Genomic DNA, 25,023 nt, shown 5'->3' with positions numbered 1-25,023 from the left:
CATTCATTCATCTTCCTAACCGCTTGATCCTCACTAGGGTCGCGGGGGGTGCTGGAGCCTATCCCAGCTGTCTCCGAGGCAGTAGGCGGGGGACACCCTGAATCGGTTGCCAGCCAATCGCAGGGCACACAGAGACGAACAACCATTCACACTCACACCTAGGGACAATTTAGAGTGTTCAATCAGCCTGCCATGCATATTTTTGGAATGTGGGAGGAAACCGGAGCACCCGGAGAAAACCCACGCAGGCCCGGGGAGAACATGCAAACTCCACACAGGGAGGCCGGAGCTGGAATCGAACCCGGTACCTCTGCACTGTGAAGCCGACGTGCTAACCACTGGACTACCGGGCCGCCCCTTTTCCTGAAACATTTGTCCACAAAATATAGTTATGGCAGAAATGGACAAAATAAAGTGCCTTATGGATTTCAGCCAATCACCCACTATGTTAGATACGGCAGTCCGATGTCATCGTCCCAAGAGTGCTGATATATAAATACTGTTTTTTTTTTACATTTTATTTAATTAGTATTGTCAACACAGGAAGACATGGTCACTACAAAATTCTTCAGACAATCGTGGTGACCTCCAGCTCCCTCCCCCCGTCCCTCCAAAAACAAACATTCTTGAAAAAAAGTCTAAGTGCACTTACACAGCTCTGACAAGACCTCAGTCTGATCTGCGCCCCATCCCCACAAAACAACAACTGAGATGCGTGGGGGTTGGGGGTGGGGGGGGATTTTGAGAGTGCAATGCTGAGTTTTGTTTTATTTTTTAAGAAAAGCAAGAATAAGAATGGGATAAGCCTTTATTAGTCCCGCAATGGGGATATTCACAATCCAGGAAAGGCTACTTTTTTCTTTTTTTTTTAATAAACTTTCTACAATGTTCTACTGGTCACTTTTTTTTGTTCAATAATCCTGGAGGATAGCAACTTGTTTGTCCCATCTTCAGAGGTTAATAACCTTTGTTTCACTGTCGGATGGGTGGGTGGGTGGTTGGGTGGGGGGGTTACCCAAGTTAAACATAAAATAAATAGAAAATCATCCTCTCTGTACATAAGGTAAGCGGGGAGGCAGCAGCACACCCATGTCAAGAGGATGTGGGTACTTTGATCAGGCGATCTCTGTGCTTACATTGAAAGACTACAATGTTTTGATAATGCAGGCACAGTGAAGGACTTATTTCCCTCCTGCTGCCGCTTACATTGCCTCAGAATTTTGTTTTATGTATTTTATTTTTTTAAAAGGGCGGCGCGAGATGGGTCGAGAAGTCTATTCGCAGTGTGTTTGGAGCAGGAGGTGTTAAGAGTGGTATTGTGCCGGTGTGGGTGTGGGGGTGGGGTGGGTGGGGCTCAGAGCATGCCAAACCCTTTGGCATAGGTGATGGCTTTCAGCAGTCGCTCCCTCAGCTTCTCCTTGCTGCTGTACTCGGGCAGCAGTAGCACATTAAAGCAAGTGTGAGACGTTGGTAGCCTGTTGAGGGGAAACGTAGGATATCATCAGGAGCGGAATTGCAGATGTATCATAAAGCGTACGGCGGGTCATTTGTGCATTTATTCGAATTCCGGGGATGTCCGGCTTGGCTTGTTGTTCTCACCGATGAGACTATGACTCGCAGAATTTCCATTTCAATGAGCATCGATTAGATGTGGATTTTTTTTTTGCTATTTGCGCGCTGGCCCCTATTCCCCGTCATAATTGATGTTTGTGGTAACCCTGGCAGAACCAGCAGTGGGGCCCTGGTTTAAAACAATATGTTTGTTTGTTTGTGTATTATACAATAAAACATATACAGTAATAATTTGACAGAAAATAAGGTGGATAAAAAAGTAAAAAGAAAGAAATCAGTCTTCATTCAACACAGTTATTATGTTCAAGGGAGTAGGATGAAGTAAAAAAACGTATCTAGTCCTACCCCGTTATGTGTTTAAATCTACTAAATCATTTTTATATCAATCAGAAAAGAAAAAAGTAAGAAGTCTCCATTAAGGCTCATACTTTACCCATAACCGTGATATTTTCACAACTTTTGGTTTGTATCGGAATTATATACATCCACACCCTGGCACTCTTGTCAATTTTCTCTTGTATTCATAATGGATATTTCAATACCTTTCTCTATTTATCAACTTAGTTCTGATTTATCATTATATTTAATGCTTATAATTTATCATTTTAACTCTGATTGATGTAGGTTGTTTGTACTATTTTTTTGAATTTGTTTTTGAACTCAGCAAGCGATTTACTGACGTAAATTAATATTTAGAGCCCCAGTGACGACCTGATGAACAACGCCTCTGCCTAAGGTAAGCGTTTGTACTATGTGATGAATTCTTGTTTCTTTCCCCTCATCAATTTTGTATGATTTATTTTTTAAAAATAATTCAGTTTATATTCAAAGTTATGGTAGCTGTAGTTGTCTATATGTACGGCATTACCCTGCCTTAATCAGCGACGTTTGTTTGTTTTTTTTTCCGTTCCACTCGAGCAGCTCTCAACAGAAAGTAAAAAAAAATCAGAAACTTCCAAAAATTCCCAGAAATGTGTAACACTACATTATTAGTGAGGGCAAATAGCGTACCGGTAGTACATGAACGGCTTTCAATAGTAGCGGGAATGTGGCGCTCACGCTCACCGATCTGTGTCTGGCCCATTCTTGGCAATAATCATCTTCAGTTTGCCGAGCCCGCCCACGGGTGCCCGGTCCGTCCCCGTGGTGAACTGAAGAAAGAGGCGCTTCTGTTCCTCGCCGAAAGAGTGCAATGTCTCCCAGAACTCCCTAAACACCCAGGCAGCACCCCAAAAAAAAAAAAAGAGCAAATAATATTGCTGAGTTGCTCATCTCGATACAACAGAAGGAAGCCACATGGCAGAGCACATTTTTACATTATGAAAATACGAGAATATTCATTCATTCATTCATCTTCCGAGCCGCTTCATCCTCACTAGGGTCGCGGGGGGTGCTGGAGCCTATCCCAGCTGTCTTCGGGCAGGGCACACAGAAACGAACAACCATTCGCACTCACACTCACACCTAGGGACAATTTAGAGTGTTCAATCAGCCTGCCACGCATTTTTTTGGAATGTGGGAGGAAACCGGAGCACCCGGAGAAAACCCACGCAGGCCCAGGGAGAACATGCAAACTCCACACAGGGAGGCCGGAGCTGGAATCGAACCCGGTACCTCTGCACTGTGAAGCCGACGTGCTAACCACTGGACTACCGGGCCGCCAATACGAGAATATATTTTAAAAAAAATACAAATCAGTATGCATGGACCCGGCTTCCGAGGTGGATTTGGCTTACTTGATGATTCGAGAATCTCGGTTGTAGCCTCCATCATATTCCGTTGTGTCTTCTAGTGCCATGAAGTCTAAATTCTGGACAATAAACAAAAGAGGAACGTGAGCTGACCGGCGGCCGCTCATTACGATGCACTGACTGGACACCTCAAAAGACGCGCCTTTGCTAATTTACTCAAATGTACAACTTTTTTTTTCGTCACGCGTGCCTATTTAAGGCTAACGGCTACCGGATCTCGATTATGCACACGATACGTCTTCTCACCCTGCTCCCGCATATCAGTAGCTCAATTTCTTCGGGCCTGAAGAGGTACTTGAGTGGCGACTCGTTGGTGACCATGTGGAAACCTCTCCTGAACGCTTTGAACTGCTTCTCCACACTTTTGTTCAGCATGTACTCTGCATACTGAGCGACAAACTCCTGCACACATTCGCCGAGGAAAAGAGTCGCGTCTCACGGTTCCGGCGCTAACGGGACGGCGGGGGCGTGGCTCACCTTTCGGTTTTCATTCGTCACTGGAATTTTATCCCCGTTTTCCCTCAAATCATACATGAGCGGGTTCCCGAAGAGGTCGGTCTGAGAAATCTGGAACGTGATCATCATGTCCTCCTCCACGCTGCCCACATACTCCAGCAGCTCCTTCAGGCTCTGGTGCAGAATCTGTCAAGCGCAAGTCGCAAAAAGCCCGCGCGGTGAGTAATGGCAGTCACTTTCCATCGCAGACAAACCGGACACTTACGGGGTTGGCGTCGGCGAGGTCCCTGAAGGTTCCTTTCTTGCCCATCAGCTTCCTGTAGACCACCATTGGAAAGTGAACATCCAGGATGCAGTTGTTGTAGATGGCGAGGCCCAGAACGATGCCGATCAGCGTGTACTGGCCCTCGTTTTCAAATGACGAAGGGTTGAACCAAAAGAGTTTGGTGAGTTCATCATACGTGAACATGCCTGCCAGAGGAAAACAACACTTGCCGCGTTAATATCCAAGCCTTGTTTCCACTCTGCACTGCAGTTCCGTTCACTTTGAATCTCAAGAGTAAAAAGCAATGAAACCCCTCAAGACTTGTACACGGATCTCCTTTTCAACACTGCAAAAACTCAACTCCAACAAAGATTAAATATCTCGAATCAAGGGAAAATATGCGAGTTCCTCGACTTTCCAAGGTATTTCTCAGCTACGATGACTGGTTTTGGGGAAATCTGGAAGAAAAACAAATGGCTTCTTTATTGTGAACATTATTTTGCTTTCATTACCGGTAATATACAGGGTGTTCCATGTGCATGTCGCAGAAAATTCAGAAAGGAGCCCCCCAGAGAGGAAGTCCATAGTGAGATGGCATGGTAAACTCATAACGGACGGGTGCTTATGCCCAGCTAAAAGAACGGGACGCTCCTCAACTTCAGAAGATGGGATTGAACAAGTTCCAACTGCTTTCCAGCGGGGAGCCCCCCGTAAATCGATCAGAAAAGCCAGTCGGGAACACAACATGCGATTTCTTTTTGTGGGCATATGTGAAAGGATCGGTCCCATGTGCCCCTTATTCCGAGAGATGTGGATGAGCTGAAGGCACGAATAACAGAAGCCGATGCAACCATTGACAATGCAATGCTGGGACGCGTTGGACTATCGGCTTGATGTAGAAATGGTCCCGTTGAACATTCATTCATTCATTTATCTTCCGTACCGCTTGATCCTCACTAGGGTCGCGGGGGGTGCTGGAGCCCATCCCAGCTGTCTCCGGGCAGTAGGCGGGGGACACCCTGAATCGGTTGACAGCCAATCGCAGGGCACACAGAAACGAACAACCATTCACACTCACACTCACACCTAGGGACAATTTAGAGTGTTCAATCAGCCTGCCACGCATGTTTTTGGAATGTGGGAGGAAACCGGAGCACCCGGAGAAAACCCACGCAGGCCCGGGGAGAACATGCAAACTCCACACAGGGAGGCCGGAGGTGGAATCGAACCCGGTACCTCTGCACTGTGAAGCCCACATGCTAACCACTGGACTACTCCCGTTGAACATTCCATGTAAAAATTAGAGATTACAAGCTTCCTGAATTTATCAAATGTGTTTTTTATATCCTTAGTAGTTTCCGAGATATTCAATGTCAAAATGTGCCCAAGACTTTTGGATCACCCTGTATTACGATATGCCTCCATTACTATTACCGGGAGCTTTATTTTAAGCCCACCCGACATAAATTCCTGTTCCAAGTTTTACCGCGACTCCCTGCAATGAACTGTCCTGCTTGGGTTTAGTAATAATAATACTACATTTTATTTGTGGGCGCCTTTCTAGAAACTCAAGGACACCTTACAACAAGCAGTTAAAATCACGAGTACAATGTTAAAAACAACATCAAATAAGATATAAATAGAAATAAATAGAAAGAAAGAAAGAAAATAATGGCTTTACGGTCCGAGTGAATAGGCTTGTCTAAACAGATGTGTTTTGAGGCTGGATTTGAAATGTGTTAATGAGTCTGAATTACAAAGGTCAGCTGGGAGTGAGTTCCAAAGCTGGGGAGCAGAGCGACTGAAGGCTCTATTTCCCATGGTGACGAGGCGAGCAGGGGGGGACAGAGAGGAGGACAGAGGAGGAGGAACGAAGAGAGCGGACAGGCGTAGGAATATGGATGAGGTCAGATAGGTATGGAGGGGCTAGGTTATGAATGGATTTGAATGTGAGGAGCAGGATTTTATATTGAATGCGGTGTAAAATGGGAAGCCAGTGGAGATGTTGAAGGACAGGTGTAATGTGGTTTATGTATGGTGTGAGTGTGATAATGCGGGCGGCTGAATTTTGAGGGACGTTTCAGTAAGGCTGTGATGTCTCACCAATATCCGGGTTGAAGATCTCCTCAACCACCAGCTGGAAGAACTCTTTGGAAACGCCTCCTTCATCGACACCTTGCTCCCCTTCGAACTCCACATACAGCTGCTTCTTCAAGTCGGCGGGATTCTCCATTGCGATCATTTCCAGCTGTTCAGAAGTACAACGAATTCCTCAGTTATCAATGCGGTCTCAGCCTTTTGAAAGCGCAGGTCGCCGGGCCGCCACGTACCCTGACCAGAGCGTCGTCAATGATGTGGTCCCGCCGGACCTTCAGCCTCAGGTACGGATTAAGCTGCTGGCCCTGCACTAAACTGTACAGCACCGTAATACGCCGTTCGCTGTACATGCGGATGCGGTTGTCGTAGTACAGGCCCAGATTCTTGGTGACGGCGTTAAGGATGAACGGGCACGTCATGAAGGAGAACTTGTTTTCAGTTTCAACCTTAAAGAAAGTGTAGTCCTTGTCCATCTCCAGCACCTCGTTCAGAGGCTCGTTGACAAACTCCTCGAAGGGGATGAGCGGCCGCCGACAGTCGTTGGTGCGGATGCCCAACTCCGTCTCCAGCGGGTCCACGCGGGGGCCCTTTTTGTTCCGCCGCTCCTCGCCCAGCAGCTCCTGCAGGGTGAGCTCGCTGGACTCCGGGATGGGCTCCTCGTCCTCGTCCTCGTTGTGCTCGGTATCGAGGTCGCCGCCCAGCACGTTTGCATAGTAGACGATCTTCAAGCACTTGGTGGCCGCCACCACCGAGTCGTCGTCGTTCACCAGGTTGCGGTTGTTGAACTCGTTGCTGATCACCTTGTAGGTGATGAGCTGCTGGAAGGTCTCCACCATGCGCCGGATGTGCTCCGTGCTGTAGTGCGCCCACAGCCGCGAGAGTTTGGCCTGAGCGGCGAGCGGGAGCTTGCTCATGGCCTTGCAGAACTGCGGCAGGGCGATTTCTAAGTACTCTGGGCTGTGGAGGTTGCTGTTCTCCATCACGATAACAAACAGGTTCAGGTAATTGGGGTTGCGGGAATAAACATTGTGGTACGTTAAGTCACACTCCACGTTGGGCGAGAGGTAGACCAGTGCATTCAAGAAAGCAGCTTCTATCTTCTCGTTCGACAGCAGGCGCTCGTATACCCGGCGCACCGCGTCAATGTCTACCGTCACCTCGTCGGGGCCCAGCTTTTGGACGGCGTTCTCCCCGGATGACCCCTCTCCGAGCCGCGACGACGAAGGAGAGCTGGAGGAGTCCTCTTCCATGGCCGTGGTCGAGCAGGCGGCGGCCTCCTTTTCGTCCTCGTCTTTGTCCTCGTCCTTTTCCTGAAGGGACTTGAGCTCCTCCTTGGTGTGAGGACTCGACCGCCTGAAGCTCTGCACCAGGACCTCGGCGCTAGAGAACACGCGGCCGATTACTCTGATGAGAGGGGAGTAATCCTCGTTCTCACCGCAGATATCCAAGATCTCGTACACTTTCTCCTCTGTCAGGTAATTCACATCTGTCGAAGGAAGCGTGACAAGATTCAATCCAAAACTGAAACGGCAATGAATAGCCAATGTGCAGACAAGGGCCGAGGCAGAATTTCAATGGCAGCGAGGGGCGAATTATTCTTGATGTAACGCATGACCTCCAGTCCTGGTTCCCTGTAACGTCCCATAAAGTGCAACTGCACGTGACAAAAACATTCATTCATTCATTCATCTTCCGTACCGCTTGACCCTCACTAGGGTCGCGGGGGGTGCTGGAGCCTATCCCAGCTGTCTCCGGGCAGTAGGCGGGGGACACCCTGAATCGGTTGCCAGCCAATCGCAGGGCACACATAGACGAACAACCATCCACGCTCACACTCACACCTAGGGACACTTCAGAGTGTTCAATCAGCCTGCCATGCATATTTTTTGGAATGTGGGAGGAAACCGGAGCACCCGGAGAAAACCCACGCAGGCCCGGGGAGAACATGCAAACTCCACACAGGGAGGCCGGAGCTGGAATCTAACCCGGTACCTCTGCACTGTGAAGCCGACGTGCCAACCACTGGACTACCGGGCCGCCCGTGACAAAAACAATTCAATGGATTTATTTGAAGCATAAAGAAAAATGTACCCAGTTACCAGTTTCTTTGCTTCTGTGAGCAGAATATAAGATGCCTGCAAAGCAGAGTCAGCTTTGATTGTTGAGTCAAACAGTTGTAATTTACAGGAGAAAAACTATATTTAAGGATTAAATAAAGCTGTCATGACAGCCTTATAATCGCAAAATACTTTCTATTAGATGATTTTAACGTTATTTCCAACATTTTGCTCAAGTAAATATTTGTTACAGGCTTAAAGCGCAAAAGCAGACATAGACAAATGTGAGAAATTGCGATTCATTGCAGAAAATTGTGGGGTGAATTAGCCAATTTTTTTTTTGGGGGGGGGGGGGGGGGACCGCTCAAGAGCATTTGTTTTTAATAAAGATGAAAAATGTCGAGAAATGTCCCTGGTGGTGTTGTGGTACACGAGCGTGACTTATGTATATGGATAACTGGAAATAGCATTGTATTGATTTAAAACAAGGCGGCCCGGTAGTCCAGTGGTTAGCACGTCGGCTTCACAGTGCAGAGGTACCGGGTTCGATTCCAGCTCCGGCCTCCCTGTGTGGAGTTTGCATGTTCTCCCCGGGCCTGCGTGGGTTTTCTCCGGGTGCTCCGGTTTCCTCCCACATTCCAAAAATATGCATGGCAGGCTGATTGAACACTCTAAATTGTCTCTAGGTGTGAGTGTGAGTGCGAATGGTTGTTCGTCTCTGTGTGCCCTGCGATTGGCTGGCAACCGATTCAGGGTGTCCCCCGCCTACTGCCCGGAGACAGCTGGGATAGGCTCCAGCACCCCCCGCGACCCTAGTGAGGATCAAGCGGTTAGGAAGATGAATGAATGAATGAATGAATGATTTAAAACAGAAGAGAACATTAAGAAATACACTTTATAAAGCCCTGTTGGCTTTAATAAAGTGTAATTACAGTATATTGTGTAGTATTTGTGTCTTGGATCGTTGCCTTTTAGAGGCATGGCTGAGCGACTGACCTGGGGTGTTTGGTCTGAGCGTGATTAGTGCCCAACACCGTTTCTTGTCAGAGTTCTCATTTTGTATTTGTCTGTTTGACCGTTTGTCCCATTCGGTGAACGGCTAAAAGTGGATCGGCGACATGGCTGACCTTCCCCACGTGCAAGGAGATTGCAGTCGCTACATTGATACATTTTCTTTTCCTCCATTAGTCGAGCAATAGCGTATCTGAAGTTTTCTCACTTAGGGTTTATTTAGATCGTAATACAAGGCAAAAAAACAAGAAAAAAACGGAGCAAGTGACAGCTCGAGACATTGGGGCACCGTTAAGCCAAGGTTCCACTCTTCAGGATGGTTCTCAATACAAAATAAGGAATGTCTACTGTCTTTGAAGTATAGTGGGAGTGACAATACACAACTTGAAGTCTCTTCTGTTTGAAGAATTGTCAAGTACTTATTTGCCAAAGTGGTACTTCCTTTGAAGTGAGTTGAGTTCACCATACAGCGCTTGCATCTCAAGTCTATGCTTGTCTTCAAAGCAAAAACAATCAGCCGAACAACTGCATGTATCTCGAAGAAATACGCAGAGTCGAGACCCACGTATCTCAGCGCGCCGCTGTAAATGCTCTGTAATAAAAAATGCTATTGGTGCACCAAAATGTAAAGGGTCCTTCCTTGGCCAGAAAAGACCACTTTTCAAATCATTTGGGTCGTTGTTAACTCATTCACTCCCAAAGACGTTTTTAAACGTCTTTTCAGACCTGGTCTAGAATTGGCTGGTACTGAATGAGTTCAAGACATGCAAAGTGGAAAGAAAGCCAATCGCAGATGTAATTTTGAACTTCGATTCGATTTTTAACTAACCTTTGAAATTGTCCCGTACAGAGTGGACATCCTTATGGTTCATCTTGGTATTGGTACACTGCGAGTTCTCCAGGTAGACCGAAGATGTACCTTTCTTTGAGGGGTGGGGGTCGCAGAGTTTGGCATTGACCTTGTAGAGCTCGAGGGCTTTGACAGCTGCCGCATTGTTGTCCATGCGGCGGAAGCCGGAAGACGAGGCACACCATGAGTTGGAGCACGATTCATTCCCACAGCCCTCGGTTAACTGGTGGTAATAGCGCTCTATTAGATGTTTGGCAGCTGCTCGCTTCCTGCGTGTGCAATGACAAAAAGAGCAAGAATTTAAAAACAGGCACAAGAGACAAGGCATTACATCATGTTGTATGCAAGTGCCCTGATGCCACGCAATACGGTTGTGTGGACTCAGGACACTTTGTAAGGTTTTGCTCCAACTCTTAAACGTATGCTGCAGAAATTTAGTGTTTGGAAAACCACTTACATTCGGCTTGCTTCTGCGTTTTCTACTTCAGGCTCGTCGTATTGTCTTATGGAACAAGCACACAAAAAAACATATTATAAATACTGCATGTGAGTGAGCGCATTTTGAAGTAAAGGTACAAGACGATAAGAGCGTTGTAGTTAATAAGCACCAGAGTCCCAGTTGAGAAGATGCATAGCGCCGGCGAGCCAACGTTAACATGAGGCAAATAGAGTTATGAATACGGGTTCACAATGACATTTCACCCTTTATTAATAAGACACCGAACAGGAAAAACGGATATTTTGCTATACGGTCAGTGGGACACAGAAAGGGAAATGAAATTGAAGTGCTGTTGAAGCTAATGTAGCAAGCTAATACAGCAAAGACTGTACCCACTTAAAAAGAATTCGTTATTTTAAACAGTTATCTTATTAAAACAGTAACTGAATGTTTTCACAAGGGTATTATGTTGGACAGTATTGTGGAAAGGGGCGCAAAACATCACACGAGTAGCCGAGAAGAGAGCCAAGTAGCGCTCACAGCATCCCCGGCTCTTTCCTCGTCGCGTACCCACCTGTCAACTCCTCCTTCTGGGCTAATGTCGGCCTGTGGTGGCGCACACTCACAGTCCTCCTTCTCGTCGGAATTCATACGAGACTGTAACCTCACTTGTTCGTAACTCTTTTGCGGCGAGCGAACGTGTTAAGTCATCCACGGGTGGGGCGCAGCGACCGTTGGGACTGGCGAGAGGGATTTATACTTAAAAACTTCATTCATAAGCTTGCATCTGAAGGCTCTTTCCGCTGCCTGAGGTTAGCAGCCATATTTGGCTCGGCTTCACTGTCGGACTACGACCCACAATGCACCGGCGAGAAAACCTGGAGGAAAATGTTCAATATGTTCCGGTGTCAACCTGGAAGTGGAGCAACCACTTCGAAGGTTGTCGTGTTTTTTTTCATTTATGTATTGATTTATTTTTAAAAATCTATCCCTTATCCGAACTGCCTTCGCAGGGCACACACAGACAAACGACAATTCACACTCACAAATGTATTTACTATTTATTAATTTTTTACGACGTTTTCATAAAATACATTGACATTGATTACTCTTTTTGTGAGTGTATTTGTTTCGGCATTTTCCATTTTCTGACATATTTTGGGGGGAGTGTTATAATTGTATTTTGAGTTTTTTTTGTTGAACCACATTTTTCCTTGTTTTTAAAATATGATGCATGGCTTTAACGACTATTTATCGGTGTATAAAAAATATATTACTGATCTTATTCTAGTCGGCTAAATGGCATAATAACACATGTTGACACAATCGGCCCCCGCATCCTCGCGGTTCCGCATCTGCGGATTCGCATATTTCTTTTTTTTGTATTTTTTACCCCGGTTTTCCGTAGAAAACGTGTAGTGGGTGTTTGTCAGCGATATTTGAATCATTGTCTAGGTTTAAAAAAATATATCTGACCCCCCCCCCCCAGCATTTCAATGGACATCAATTATATGCACATTTTCACCCCCCTCTGCTTGTGACCTTAATCGCTGATACTGCTAATAACAATTATCATAATGTATTATGCATTCCGTTCTTATAAAGGCAGCCCATGTAAAGAAAGGCCAGAAATAAATCACACAAATCTCATCCGCTACACAAACGTTTTACACTCAGATGATTTGAATACAGCTCCATCACGTTACACTGCCTTTGGTTTAATCTCAAAAATGTTCTCAAAGCTCTAAAGGAGTGATTTATCAGCAATGACACATCGAAACAGCGGTCTTTGCGTTGAACAAATATTTATTGGTCATCCAAGTAGATAAACAAAACAGATCTTGAATGACACTTCCTCTTCCCTCCACATATTGTCATATTTTCAGTTTAAATGGAGAGTAACACCCCCCAAAAAATGTACACAAGGAAAACACACTTCACAAATGTTTCTCCAAATTAGCATCTTAAACATGCACTTTTAGACTTGATTTGGGACAACCGTTTGGTCCTCGCTCCAAACTTAAAATGTGGCGATAAAAGAACTCGCAGCATAAGTGAACCGTTCAAATAACAAAAGGCAGTGCTTGGGTGGATTTGCCTTGACCTCTACTCCCAATCATCGTCAGCAACTGCAACCTGAGGAACGGGCTGTCTCCACTCACATCCTGCCTGTTGAGACTGAAGAAAAGGAAAGGATGAAGACACTTAAAATTGGGGTGGGGATTGTGTACGGTGGGAGGGGGAAACAAAAAACAAAGTACCTTCCTGGAGTCGGAGGAGGCAAAGCTCTTGTTGGCCTGGCTAAAGCTAGTGGGTCCTCCACTGAATGCAGACTCCTCCAGCCATGATGGCACTTCTTGTTGGGCCTGTCAACAATAACGCGAGCACACACACAAAAGCCCGATCAAATCAACACTGAGAGTAGCCTTCTACTAGTTACCCCCGCAACCTTGTGCCTATTAACAAATCACTGCCATGACAACGTGCGTGTAAATCCACAACCTCTGCACTGTAAGGCAGATGCGCTAACCACCGTGCCCCCTTATAAAATACTATCAGTATTGAGGAGGAAGAAATCAATTTCACCGAAACCGCAAGACTCAATCCAGTTACTTAAAAATTATTTTGAAATGTAGCTTTCATGGGTTTCAACTGGCCAGGTGTTCACGATGAAGCCACACCATACATTCATTCATTCATTCATCTTCCGTACCGCTTGATCCTCACTAGGGTCGCGGGGGGTGCTGGAGCCCATCCCAGCCGTCTCCGGGCAGTCGGCGGGGGACACCCTGAATCGGTTGCCAGCCAATCGCAGGGCACACAGAGACGAACAACCATCCACGCTCACACTCACACCTAGGGACAATTTAGAGCGTCCAATCAGCCTGCCATGCATATTTTTGGAATGTGGGAGGAAACCGGAGCACCCGGAGAAAACCCACGCAGGCCCGGGGAGAACATGCAAACTCCACACAGGGAGGCCGGAGCTGGAATCGAACCCGGTACCTCTGCACTGTGAAGCCGACGTGCTAACCACTGGACTACCGGGCCGCCGCCACACCATACAATTAAAAGAAAAAGCCCAAAAAAAAGTCATTAAAAAAATCGCAACTTTTCATGACATTAGCGTTAATGCAAAGAAAAATAAATACATGAAATTAAAAAGGAAAACAAAAGGCCAACACATAGCCCATATTGTTAAGTGATGTTCCGAACCTTGGACAAGATTGTGACCAAGGAAGCAGCCAGCTGACTGTCCCCCTCCGGATCGTAGAAAGACACCGCCCTGCCAATATTACCGCAGCGGCCGGTTCTGCCGATGCGGTGGACATATTCATCAATACTCTTGGGGAGGTCAAAGTTGACCACGTGCTGCACTTCTGGAATGTCCAGGCCGCGGGCAGCGACCGACGTCGCGACGAGGATGGGGCATTTGCCGGTCTTAAAGTCGGCCAAGGCCTGCTCTCGTTCCCGCTGTTCGCGATCCCTGCGACGTGAACATCCATTCACAACACGTTACAAGGTGCGCTGAAAGTGAGCAGACGTGATATCGAAGGAAGCAACACTTGCCCGTGAATACTGGTGGTGGGAAGTTCCTCTTGGCACAGGAAAGTGGCAATGAAATCAGCTTGTCTCTTTGTCTCCACAAACACCATTGTGCGCTCATTTCCTGCAACTGCCAGCAGGCATTACCGTCAAGTACACTGACTGAGCAGAAATAATTTATTTGATTGATTGATTGATTTCTTTTTTACCGGTGGTCTTAAGAAAGGCAAGAAGCTGCTCTCTCTTTGAGAACTTGGTGACTTGGACAAATGTCTGTTCAACATCGCTACAAGCCCCGCCCACTATGCCAACAGCCAGAAACAAATAGTCCGTCTTGAGGAAATCGGCGGCCAACCTTTAAATGCACAAAATGAAAATAGTTAACTTCTCAAACGGCGATGGTGAAATCCGGTGTCATATCCCCAAAATGTTTGCGATATTTTCATGTTCACAATTAGTCAAATATGATAATCAAATGGGGCGGCCTGGTAGTCCAGTGGTTAGCACGTCGGCTTCACAGTGCAGAGGTACCGGGTTCGATTCCAGGTCCGGCCTCCCTGTGTGGAGTTTGCATGTTCGCCCCGGGCCTGCGTGGGTTTTCTCCGGGTGCTCCGGTTTCCTCCCACATTCCAAAAACATGCGTGGCAGGCTGATTGGACGCTCTAAAAAAATGTCCCTAGGTGTGAGTGTGAGTGCGAATGGTTGTTTGTTTCTGTGTGCCCTGCGATTGGCTGGCAACCGATTCAGGGTGTCCCCCGCCTACTGCCCGGAGACGGCTGGGATGGGCTCCAGCACCCCCCGCGACCCTTGTGAGGATCAAGCGGTTCGGAAGATGAATGAATGAATGATAATCAAATGCAGGGACAACAAAGTGATATGATTAATATTTTGGACTTTTTAAGACCTACTTTAAAAGGCCTTTTTTTTTTTAACTGGAAACCTATTTCACAGGTATCCGGCTAAAAGGGAGATAAACAAAAGATGTGAATTTTTGTTATGTCTCAAACGTGGAAATGTGGACTCTGCGTACGATGTAAGAACGCAGCATTTTTGCTATAACGCAAATTCCCCGTTAAACATATAAATGGCTCGGCATTACAAATCAGCCCGTGAGGGTGACCGCCACCAGTTTGTGGGCCGGGATTTAAAACCAGTTGGACACTACTATCATGTCGGGATACAGACTTCTGGATGTCTTGAGGGTAGGTGGCGCTAAACAGCAGAGTCTGGCGATTCTCTTTGGGTGGCATCCCGGGCGAAGTAACCAGGCGGCGCATGTCAGGCTCAAAGCCCATATCCAACATCCTGTCAGCCTCATCAAGAACCAGATAGCGCAGCTTGGTCAGCCCGATCTGAAACCCAGGATTCAAAGTTTTGCTCATATAGACATACGCAAGTCATATCGAAAGGCCCACAGCGCCCGCCCCCTCTCTAGCGCAACTTAACTGTATTATGATGTGATTCGTAGGTGAATTTGCATGAACAGGGGGCTGTCAGTTCACGATGGTCGCGGCGTTAAAAGTTAAAACCGACATATGGTAAGCGCACACAAGGCGGCACACATTGGTATTTACAATTTTTCATTTGAGTATTTTAAGTATATGGCTTAGAACAGGGGTGCCCAAACTTTTTGGATCGAAGATCTACTTTTTGATCAACTAACCTCACGGAATCTACCCTTACCGGCGCGCGCACGCACACACACACATACACACACACACACACACACACACACAAATTTAAGATTTACCTGCTTTATTTTATTTTTTAAATATTTTTTTTGTGAAAATGAGACTGATTAGTGTGCAGTGTATATTAACACAAAAAATCTATTACTAACATGTACAAAGACACACAAATGGTTGTTTGTTTTTTTTCTTCTCGACACTCCTCGGATCTACTTGGGACCTGTCTTAGATCTACCGGTAGATCAGGATCTACCTAATGGGCACCCCTGGCTTAGAAGTATTTTTCCATACAAATGTTGCTGGAATGATGACTTAAATACTTAATCAGCGAAGGTTTGTGATCGACACATTGCTGTTACATCATTGGAGGATCAGAACTCAGCTGCCAACCAAGAACTCACTGTAAGTTACATGTCAGATAAAAGAAAGTGGCTGGATGTAGTCATTCTGTTTAGCAATTTTGGATTCTGTGTTGTGAGGTATTATATTTTCTAAAATGGCTTGTAGAAGGTACCAAATTCATTCATTCATTCATTTTCCGAGCCGCTTGATCCTCACTAGGGTCGCGGGGGGTGCTGGAGCCTATCCCAGCTGTCTTCGGGCAGTAGGCGGGGGACACCCTGAATCGGTTGCCAGCCAATCGCAGGGCACACAGAAACGAACAACCATTCGCACTCACACTCACACCTAGGGACAATTTAGAGTGTTCAATCAGCCTGCCATGCATATTTTTGGAATGTGGGAGGAACCCGGAGCACCCGGAGAAAACCCACGCAGGCCCGGGGAGAACATGCAAACTCCACACAGGGAGGCCGGAGCTGGAATCGAACCCGGTACCTCAGCACTGTGAAGCCGACGTGCTAACCACTGGACTACCGGGCCGCCCAGGTACCAAATTGTAGTGCGATTTTGAATGAAGGCGAGGATGCAGAGGCAAGCGCATTTAGGATGCAGGTTTTACAATTTGGTCCCAATCTAAACTAGAACTGCTAAAATTTAGCTGAGGAATACGCAATGCGCTTCTTTGCGATCAAACACCAATTTAAGCTTAGGAAGCAGAAGCTGTGAGTGCATTTGATCGTCTTACCCGTCCACGTTGAATTACATCCAATAATCTCCCCGGCGTTCCACACACTATGTTGCAGCCTTTAGAAATTTCTCTGAGCTGAAATCCGGTGTTCACTCCACCATACACCACCACCGGACGCACACACGTTCTGCAACAAGGAGAAATCGCGAAGTAGACTTTCAGTCAAACAGTTCAATTTGTTTCAGCTTTGACAAAGGAGTCTGGAATGATCATTTCGGATTTAAGATATCCTTTATTTGTCCCGCAATGGGGAAATTACAATCAGACTTCAGAAAGGAAAACGTTGGGTAGGGAGAGGGAAAAAATACTCACGCTCGAACTATCCTCTTCTGAGGATAATTTAAGTCCAGGATAAAAAAAAAACTTAGCCAATAGTGTGATTTTGACATATTAATCCCACTGAGGGCGGCCCGGTAGTCCAGTGGTTAGCACGTCGGCTTCACAGTGCAGAGGTACCGGGTTCGATTCCAGCTCCGGCCTCCCTGTGTGGAGTTTGTATGTTCTCCCCGGGCCTGCGTGGGTTTTCTCCAGGTGCTCCGGTTTCCTCCCACATTCCAAAAACATGCGTGGCAGGCTGATTGAACACTCTAAAATTGTCCCTAGGAGTGAGTGTGCGCACAGGTGGTTCTTCGTCTGTGTGTGCCCTGCGATTGGCTGGCAACCGATTCAGGGTGTCCCCCGCCTACTGCCCGAAGACAGCTGGGATAGGCTCCAGCACCCCCGCGACCCTAGTGAGGATCAAGTGGCTCGGAAGATGAATAAATAATCCCACTGATGGATTGAATAAAGCACTGGATTTCAATATTTTACAAATCTGGAAAAAATAGGTGGCTCTTCCTGCACAGAAAACGGAGGTCTTTTGGAGTTCAAGGGTCACTCCTTAAAACCTTCTATGACTCTGTGGTGGCCTCAACCATTCATTATGGCATAGTCTGCTGGTCAGGCAGCATCTCGGGTGAGCAACAGGAGGATGCTAGCTAAGCTAACAGCTAGGATGGAGAGACCCTCCCACCTCCTCTCAGCCACCCTGACAGCACTGGGCAGCTCCTTCAGCCAGAGACCTGCAAGAAGGAGAGGCACCGCCGCTCGTTCCTGCTGACTGCTGTCAGACTATTGACGGGAAAACCTGGACTCACCCCCACTCACCCATTTTTCTGATTTGTGAAATCAAGAGACCAAGGGAACAAAGTTCAGGCAACAGATTGCACAGGTTGAGAGTGAAAGGTGATCATACCCATAGGCAAACTTCCTGGCCTCCAGGAAAATCTGGTTGATGAGCTCCCGAGTTGGGGCGACAATGATTGCCTCGGGTTCCTGCAACTCAACAAAGCTGCTGGCAGCCACGCCATCGGCCATTAGCTGCTGCAGAATTGGAAGTAGGAATGCAGCCTAGGAGACACAAAAACAAACGGGGGGGGGGGGGGGGGGGGGGTACGCAACGTTACACTGAAAAGGAATGCAAAGACTATGACCACAAGTTGGGCGGAGCAATTTTGCTAATCAAGTAATTCTTTTAATGAGCAAATTAGTCATTTTAAGGAGCAGAATAACCCTCGGGACCTGAAGTGAGCTTTTTTTTTTAAACAAAAAAAATGACACTATACGGATGGTTGAATGTCGGATATATTTCCTTAATTCCTCACACTTTATGATGCGATACCAATTGACTTCCTTCCTTTTTTATATACTCAACAGACTATTGTTAATGTTGGTGGTCAGAAAGTTCTGAAAAAAAGACTGCACGTGCCACATTATTTTGGATTCATATTTAGATTGTTCTATTATTCTTTAAAAAAAAAGCCTAGGTTTCACAGAACACAGCGGCATCGTTATTGTATCTTAATCATGATATCTGGCAAAAATATCGGGATACCATATTGTGTCCATATCACACAGCCCGAGTGGGAAGTGGGAATATTAAAATCTTTTGTGGTAAATATTCATTCATTCATCTTCCTAACCGCTTGATCCTCACTAGGGTCGCGGGGGGTGCTGAAGCCTATCCCAGCTGTCTCCGGGCAGTAGGCGGGGGACACCCTGAATCGGTTGCCAGCCAATCGCAGGGCACACATAGACGAACAACCATCCGCACTCACACTCACACCTAGGGACAATTTAGAGTGTTCAATCAGTCTGCCATGCATATTTTTGGAATGTGGGAGGAAACCGGAGCACCCGGAGAAAACCCACGCAGGCCCGGGGAGAACATGCAAACTCCACACAGGGAGGCCGGAGCTGGAATCGAACCCGGTACCTCTGCACTGTGAAGCCGACGTGCTAACCACTGGACTACCGGGCCGCCCTGTGGTAAATATAATACTATAATTTAAATTGTCAGGCAACTCGAACATATTTTCTAACAGGACAAAGTAGTCAACTCACAAGACCGACTGAAGATTTGTCGTCACACTGCGTACGTGCTCCAATCGGTGCATTGAAGAGCCGCGTTAGAGCAGTGTGACGCACGCAGATCGATGGAAAAAAATAACCCTACTTTTTAAGACGGAATTCCTTCAGCTATTTATCAACATAGGCGCGGTTGTTTAAACTTTAAATCAGATACACATGCACCCAAAAAAAAAAAAATCTGCCTTTTCAGAACACCTTTCGGGACTGATGCCTTTTCCAATAGTGGGCAGTCAGATGTTTTATTTATTTATTTAATATTTAAAATCAATTTCGATGTGTGACAGGCTTAATAATAAGTTAGCGTTCCTTCAATGATTCTGTAACATTTGGCAACACTGAATTTGGTCATATGATGCAGTTTTGCGTTACAACGGCATCGTTTGAGGGGCAATATACACAAATGACCTTGCAGCCTTGTAGATGCATTTTTGTACCGTTTTTCCAGATCCGGTCTGAGCACAGGCCATGAGATCTCGACCCGCAGAGATGATCGGAATGGCATGCTTCTGAACCGGGGTGGGCTTTGAATAACCGGACTTGCTGACATTTTTTCGCAGGGATTCACATAAGGCTGCCTCAGCAAAACTCTGCAAGGAAACATGGTCACGTAGTCACTGGTGTACAATGCTAATCCAAATCGGCTGCTTAAGAAACTCAAAAAAAGCTTACCAATATGGCAGGCACTGGATTTGTTCCGCTCACATCTACGATGATATCATCGTATTTATCAAAATTAATGCCTTGCTCGTAATGTGCAAACACAGAGTCCTCATCTTCAGGAAGGGCCGGAGGAACATAGGTGACTTTTGGCCCTGTGCAGACATTCATTACAAGCGCCATGACGCTATTGATAACTTCTTAATATATGACCCCTTCCAACTTACGGACGCTAGAATCTGGGTTTGATGGGTCTGACTCCTTTGGATCTTGTGTATTGGCTGGCAAAAAAAAAAATTAAAAAGTCAAACATCACACCAATGGCAGGCTTGAAGAATCACACCTACATCAACTTTACAACCTTGGGTGAAGAATTCCTCATTCTTTCCACGATATCCTAAAAAGATGTGACACGCACACAAATGAGTAAATAAATAAAAAAGAAATAAGACACGATAGCGGAATTGTCATTTACCTCCCCCAAAGCCATGGCCACGACCTTGAATTTAAAAAAAAAAAATCGGGGTGTTAAAATAGCAATTCAAATTAAACTCGACTCACAAAATACCTTCGCTGTGGCCTCCTCTGCCTCTCCTCCATCCGCTAAAGTCTGTTCAGAACATTAAAAAAAGAAAAAAAAAAGGCCAGGGACAAGTAGATTAGAAATTAAAATGGCCTAAAATATAGCAGTTGGTTACATTGTGGAAAGTAACAGACAACGTAGAGATTCATATTCAAATTTTAATGGCCATTCAAATCAATTGCTCTTTAAGTAGGACTACAAAAACTGTCCAATGGCTGTTTCCAGTACATTTTGAGCAAAGGTTAAAGCTCTAGCAAGGCTGGCTATTATTTAAATATGAAATGGCGGACTGGCAAAGCAATACGTAATGGAGGGGGGGGAATACAGGCCAAATAATATTTTCCAACAAGACACACAAAAGTTTAACAGTAATTAGATTACAGAGAGTACAGTAAGTGCATGCATTCACCTACACCAAGTGTATCTAAAAAAGAAAGCAAAATAAATAAGTGACTGTTTTTGTCAGTCCTCATATAACCAACTTACCATTTTCCTGAGTTGAATCATTTTCTCCTGTAAAATTCAGGACAATTGCATTAAATCAGGAGCACATTGTGGAGAAAATTGAGACAGTGACAAATTAAGCGCACCGTTGAATTGGGTCTGACTGTTTCCACCAAAACCTCGACCTGGTTGAGCACACATCAGGACAAGTTCGGCAACGTTTTTCAATGGACAAACCTTTGCCATCTGAAAACAACTCACCTCTGCCTCTTCCTCTGAAAGCTCCTCTTTCTCCTCCTTGACCACCCGAACTGGCCATTTCTAACGGAAATGTAAAAATTAACAACAGTGACCATCAAAACGAATCATTTCCAAAAGGGGGCGGGGCAATCTGTGGGTTTAGCATGATTTGTCCTTGATTATACTGCTTGGTGCTTTCCACCGCCTTTATTACCGATTCGTCTTACTGTTTATTGTATATGCAGCGATGGCTGTTCGAAAGTGCTCTATAAATACTGTTGACTTGACACGACACACAAAAAAAAGCCCTTCAATCGCTACAAATACTTTTGGGAGCATGAATTTGAGCGCCGACATCATTTTAACATGCAGACCCAGTATATAAAGCGCCAGTGTTCAACTCAATCAGGTGTCCCTTTAAGTATACGAACCTGAAAAAAAGGAACTCTTAAATCCTCCTCTTCTGCCACGACCTAAGAAGCAAAGAATATCAATGTAGCAAGGCTCGGAATAAACTGTCTCACGTCGCCGTTTGCGATTCAGAAATGGTATTTTTACGAAAAAAAAGTTAAACAGAGAACCACATTTTAAAAAGTTTTTCCTATGACACTGGTCAATAAATGTTTACCGCATTTTTTCATTAGTGAGGAAGGTAAACATTTCTCTGTAAATAAAAACAGATTAAATAATCTGCCCTTGTTTTTTTTCTCTAGCAGAGCAAGTTTGCAAAATATAAGAACTACGGATGTCACAATAATTTTTTTTTAAACTGTGGTAACTATTCACAAGATTTTCACTGGGCTGGATGTCCAAACGTTAACATTATTTTGGCACGGGAAGTAGGGGGTCCTACTTACACCACACCAGGTAGTTAACGACGATCTTAGGCTGGCTAGCTAGCTAACAGCGGCTAAACATGTTGCGGAGTCCCTCGCAAGTCAGTAATCGTCGCCTCCACAACACACACATAAGATATACTTTTGATAAGAATCGTTTGACCAAAAAAAAGGATAACCAGGAGTAAACAATCAGAAGAGGAGAAGCCAAGCTAATTGCTAATATTAGCTTGATCCTTCAACACCGGAATTAACCCTCATGCGTTCATTTCACATTCAACAACTTTATGTTCCCGCTCTGAAATGATTATTCCAATAAGCGTCACCATGAAAAACTGAATTTAATCCATATTATCACTACTTGTGTTAGATTATATCAATTTACGTTCTAGTAATTACCACCACTTCTGAATTACTGTATTTTGTGCTTGTGTACCTCAACTTATACACTTGAGAAGTGTTTGTATATAACACATAATTGGATGACAATGTATACTGTTTATTAAAGGGTACTATTTGGCTTGGAAACCATTTCATTACTTTTTTTTTTAAACAGAAAAAAATAACACCCGTTGTGTTCCCTGTCAAAAATGACCGTAGCCGTTTTAATTGCGTACAAAGGAAATAGTCCTAAAACTGCACTTGACATCTTAACAGTCTCCCAAGTTAGATGTCTTCATACATGTTTGCTAGCTTAGCAGATTTGTTCTTCTCGTTTCATTCCATCGCCCCCACCATGGTCAATTTTGGGGGGGGTGGATCCTCACCGTGGGTGCAGGAGGTGAAGAACTTGTGCTACTTTGTGCCCTTAGCCAACCGCAGTAATTTCTGGGTACCATTCGCTTCCCTTTGTTCAGGAGTGTCCCACAAGTTTGTATTTGGATTCTAAATGACCCACATGTGCCATATTTCTCTGATCTTTGGTGTTGACAGCAGCCTGATCTTGAATCTAGGTTGTTCAAGTGAGTCACCCGTGACATGCAATTCTTGGAGTGATGTGGCATGCTGAAAAGCTCACCAACAAGTGTACATCCCATAAACTGCTTGTAGATTTGTTTCTGGATTTTTATAAATCAACAGAATATCAAAAGGCCCGTGCGTGTGTTGATGGGTTTCTGGGTTAGCAACTTGCAACTGCCTTTGTAATTTTGTGACTTGTCCAAGTTGACCACAGTAGTTACCATGGGCCATCAACAGCAGCTCAAAACAAGATTTGATGTCATCAGTTCGGGACAGGGCATATTTTCTGGGGTCATCCAGGTGACAAGTGACAGCCCACCTTGATTCTGAAGACCAGTATAGGTAGCCCTTTTTTTATTTCAACGCGACCGCAATCTCAGCATGGTCATCCTCTTTGGCATTGGATTTTTCCTTATGAGTTGTGTTTTGATCTGAAATTTGTTCTGCGTCATGAGTTTCTGACACTGGTCAAATCCATCCTCACTATTGTTTTCCGTGCATTGTGGCTCTTCCTCAGCGCGGTAACAATCAAATGTTTCAAGACCTTTACTTATGGTACATTGATCTGGCATGGTGCTACCACACAATGAAATGTAAGCAAAAGCTCAAAAAGTATAATAAGGAATTTTGAATAGTTGTGTGTGTCGTCTGACAAATGAGGATAACGCTGTGTTCAATTTTTTATTTATTTCCCCCCAAAGACCAACGCATTTATTTTTAATGACCGGTCTTTTTTGAACTGGAACACATGTTGGAATAAACTCATAAAATTGTTTGCCAATCAATATTGTTTTTTTGTGCGTGGTCAAACCCTCTTTGTGGACAAAGTCAGGGACTCCAGTAAATGTTAAACTATAATTTTCAGTAATAAAACTTAAGACAAATTTGGCTGGAAACACAAGCATGCTTGGGTGATAGAGTACACTTCACAGAAGCCTGGCAGGAGCTGCGTTATATGGAACTTTGAAAAGTAGCAGGTAATTTAATCCGTTTCTGGAGAGAAAAACTATAGACCGGTGATGAATAGCAATCAAACCAACAACAAAATAATCATTCTAATGCAATTTTTTAACACAAAAAATACTCTAATTTGACATACTGTGATTCTGGGACGTGCTGATTCCAAATTCCTGCAAACAAATTCAGTAAAGACAAATTACGTGTTAATAGGAACATAAGCACAAAGACGGTGCCGATTGGCAAAAAAAAAAAAAAACTTGCAACAGGTTGAGAAAGACAAGCTCACCTGTTCATCGAAAGAATCCATTTTGACTCACCTGAAACGAATACAAAATTACAGAAATGTTACTTCCGAGGCAAAAAGGGTCTAAAATCTACCTCAAGGTCATTGGTTGGAATGCGTGGCAAAATTGACCTAAATTGTCCTGAATTTGTCATGCTTAAATTTTGATATGAACATTAAACTTATTTTAGCGTAGGTGCAGCTGTGAAGCTTCAGTTCCGACTCATTTTTGTGGAATTGACTTTCTCGTGAGCTACCTAGGATTTTAAAAAGTGTGTTCTGCAAAAAATTGGCCTTGCCGCTACTACCGTCTTCGACACAAGACTTGGCCTTCTGCAACCGAAACCACCGAATCCTCAATGTATTTTAAAAATAGTAGCCGTAGCACAGTCGTTTTAGAGAAAAGATCGAACACGTGTCGGCCTTGATTGACGCCTCGTTAGCTCAAACTCGCCCCAGCAATATCGAAAGATGGTTTGTATTTGGCGAAACCAGACAACGCAATAACAACTACGCGATAAAACTTAATTGCCAACTAATATTTGTTGAGAGAGACATAAATATGCATACTGTACTGATGTGTTCGTCCTGGCAGGTGAATTTTACTCAAAAGTGTCTTTTTGCGTTGCTGCGTCGCAGGCTACGGCTTCTCGACTACGCACAATTAGCACGTGGCAGAAAACCAAAGCTCGGCTATCGCGGGTTGCCAGGTTTGCTACTTTCCCGCTTAATTGGCAATTGTTTGCTTGACGACTCAAATGTAAAGTTGACCGGAACGATTCAATTTTTAAACTGAGCTGTTTTTACAATGCTTTCCGTTTACTCAAGT

General features: G+C 45.1%; 2 protein-coding genes and 1 long non-coding RNA gene across 5 annotated transcripts; 1 reads left to right on the top strand and 2 right to left on the bottom strand.

Moving 5' to 3' along the window:
- Positions 1–502: 502 nt before the first annotated feature.
- On the bottom strand, positions 503–11,375 carry LOC127596522 (ubiquitin-protein ligase E3A-like). Its single transcript, XM_052059194.1, has 11 exons — positions 11,073–11,375; positions 10,517–10,561; positions 10,039–10,328; positions 6,375–7,627; positions 6,148–6,292; positions 4,045–4,250; positions 3,801–3,965; positions 3,570–3,725; positions 3,309–3,382; positions 2,638–2,781; positions 503–1,475 (listed from the first exon to the last, which is right to left on the bottom strand). Exons 1-11 carry the CDS (start codon positions 11,147–11,149, stop codon positions 1,355–1,357), a joined length of 2,676 nt encoding a protein of 891 aa, XP_051915154.1. The 5' UTR covers positions 11,150–11,375; the 3' UTR covers positions 503–1,354.
- On the top strand, positions 5,105–16,600 carry LOC127596620 (uncharacterized). The gene is made up of 2 exons (XR_007961511.1): positions 5,105–5,261; positions 16,551–16,600. It is a non-coding gene; the product is annotated as an uncharacterized LOC127596620 (long non-coding RNA).
- ddx4 (DEAD (Asp-Glu-Ala-Asp) box polypeptide 4) lies at positions 12,271–24,915 on the bottom strand. Of its 3 annotated transcripts, XM_052059220.1 has the most exons (20): positions 24,765–24,915; positions 24,198–24,228; positions 24,051–24,081; positions 21,587–21,628; positions 21,177–21,236; positions 21,062–21,100; positions 20,457–20,498; positions 20,364–20,387; positions 20,250–20,285; positions 20,116–20,169; positions 19,901–20,043; positions 19,666–19,818; positions 18,057–18,211; positions 16,820–16,949; positions 15,230–15,396; positions 14,254–14,399; positions 14,069–14,168; positions 13,715–13,985; positions 12,760–12,864; positions 12,271–12,676 (listed from the first exon to the last, which is right to left on the bottom strand). In XM_052059220.1, exons 2-20 carry the CDS (start codon positions 24,216–24,218, stop codon positions 12,605–12,607), a joined length of 1,791 nt encoding a protein of 596 aa, XP_051915180.1. In that variant the 5' UTR covers positions 24,219–24,228; positions 24,765–24,915; the 3' UTR covers positions 12,271–12,604. The 3 variants fall into 3 exon arrangements, with proteins under 3 accessions (XP_051915180.1, XP_051915181.1, XP_051915182.1); XM_052059221.1 differs by lacking the exon at positions 21,062–21,100; XM_052059222.1 differs by lacking the exons at positions 20,457–20,498; positions 21,062–21,100.
- Positions 24,916–25,023: the final 108 nt, after the last annotated feature.

The sequence above is a fragment of the Hippocampus zosterae genome, chromosome 2 (genome assembly GCF_025434085.1).
Source record: "Hippocampus zosterae strain Florida chromosome 2, ASM2543408v3, whole genome shotgun sequence".
NCBI lineage: Eukaryota > Metazoa > Chordata > Actinopteri > Syngnathiformes > Syngnathidae > Hippocampus > Hippocampus zosterae.
This window is presented reverse-complemented; position numbering and strand designations above follow the sequence as displayed.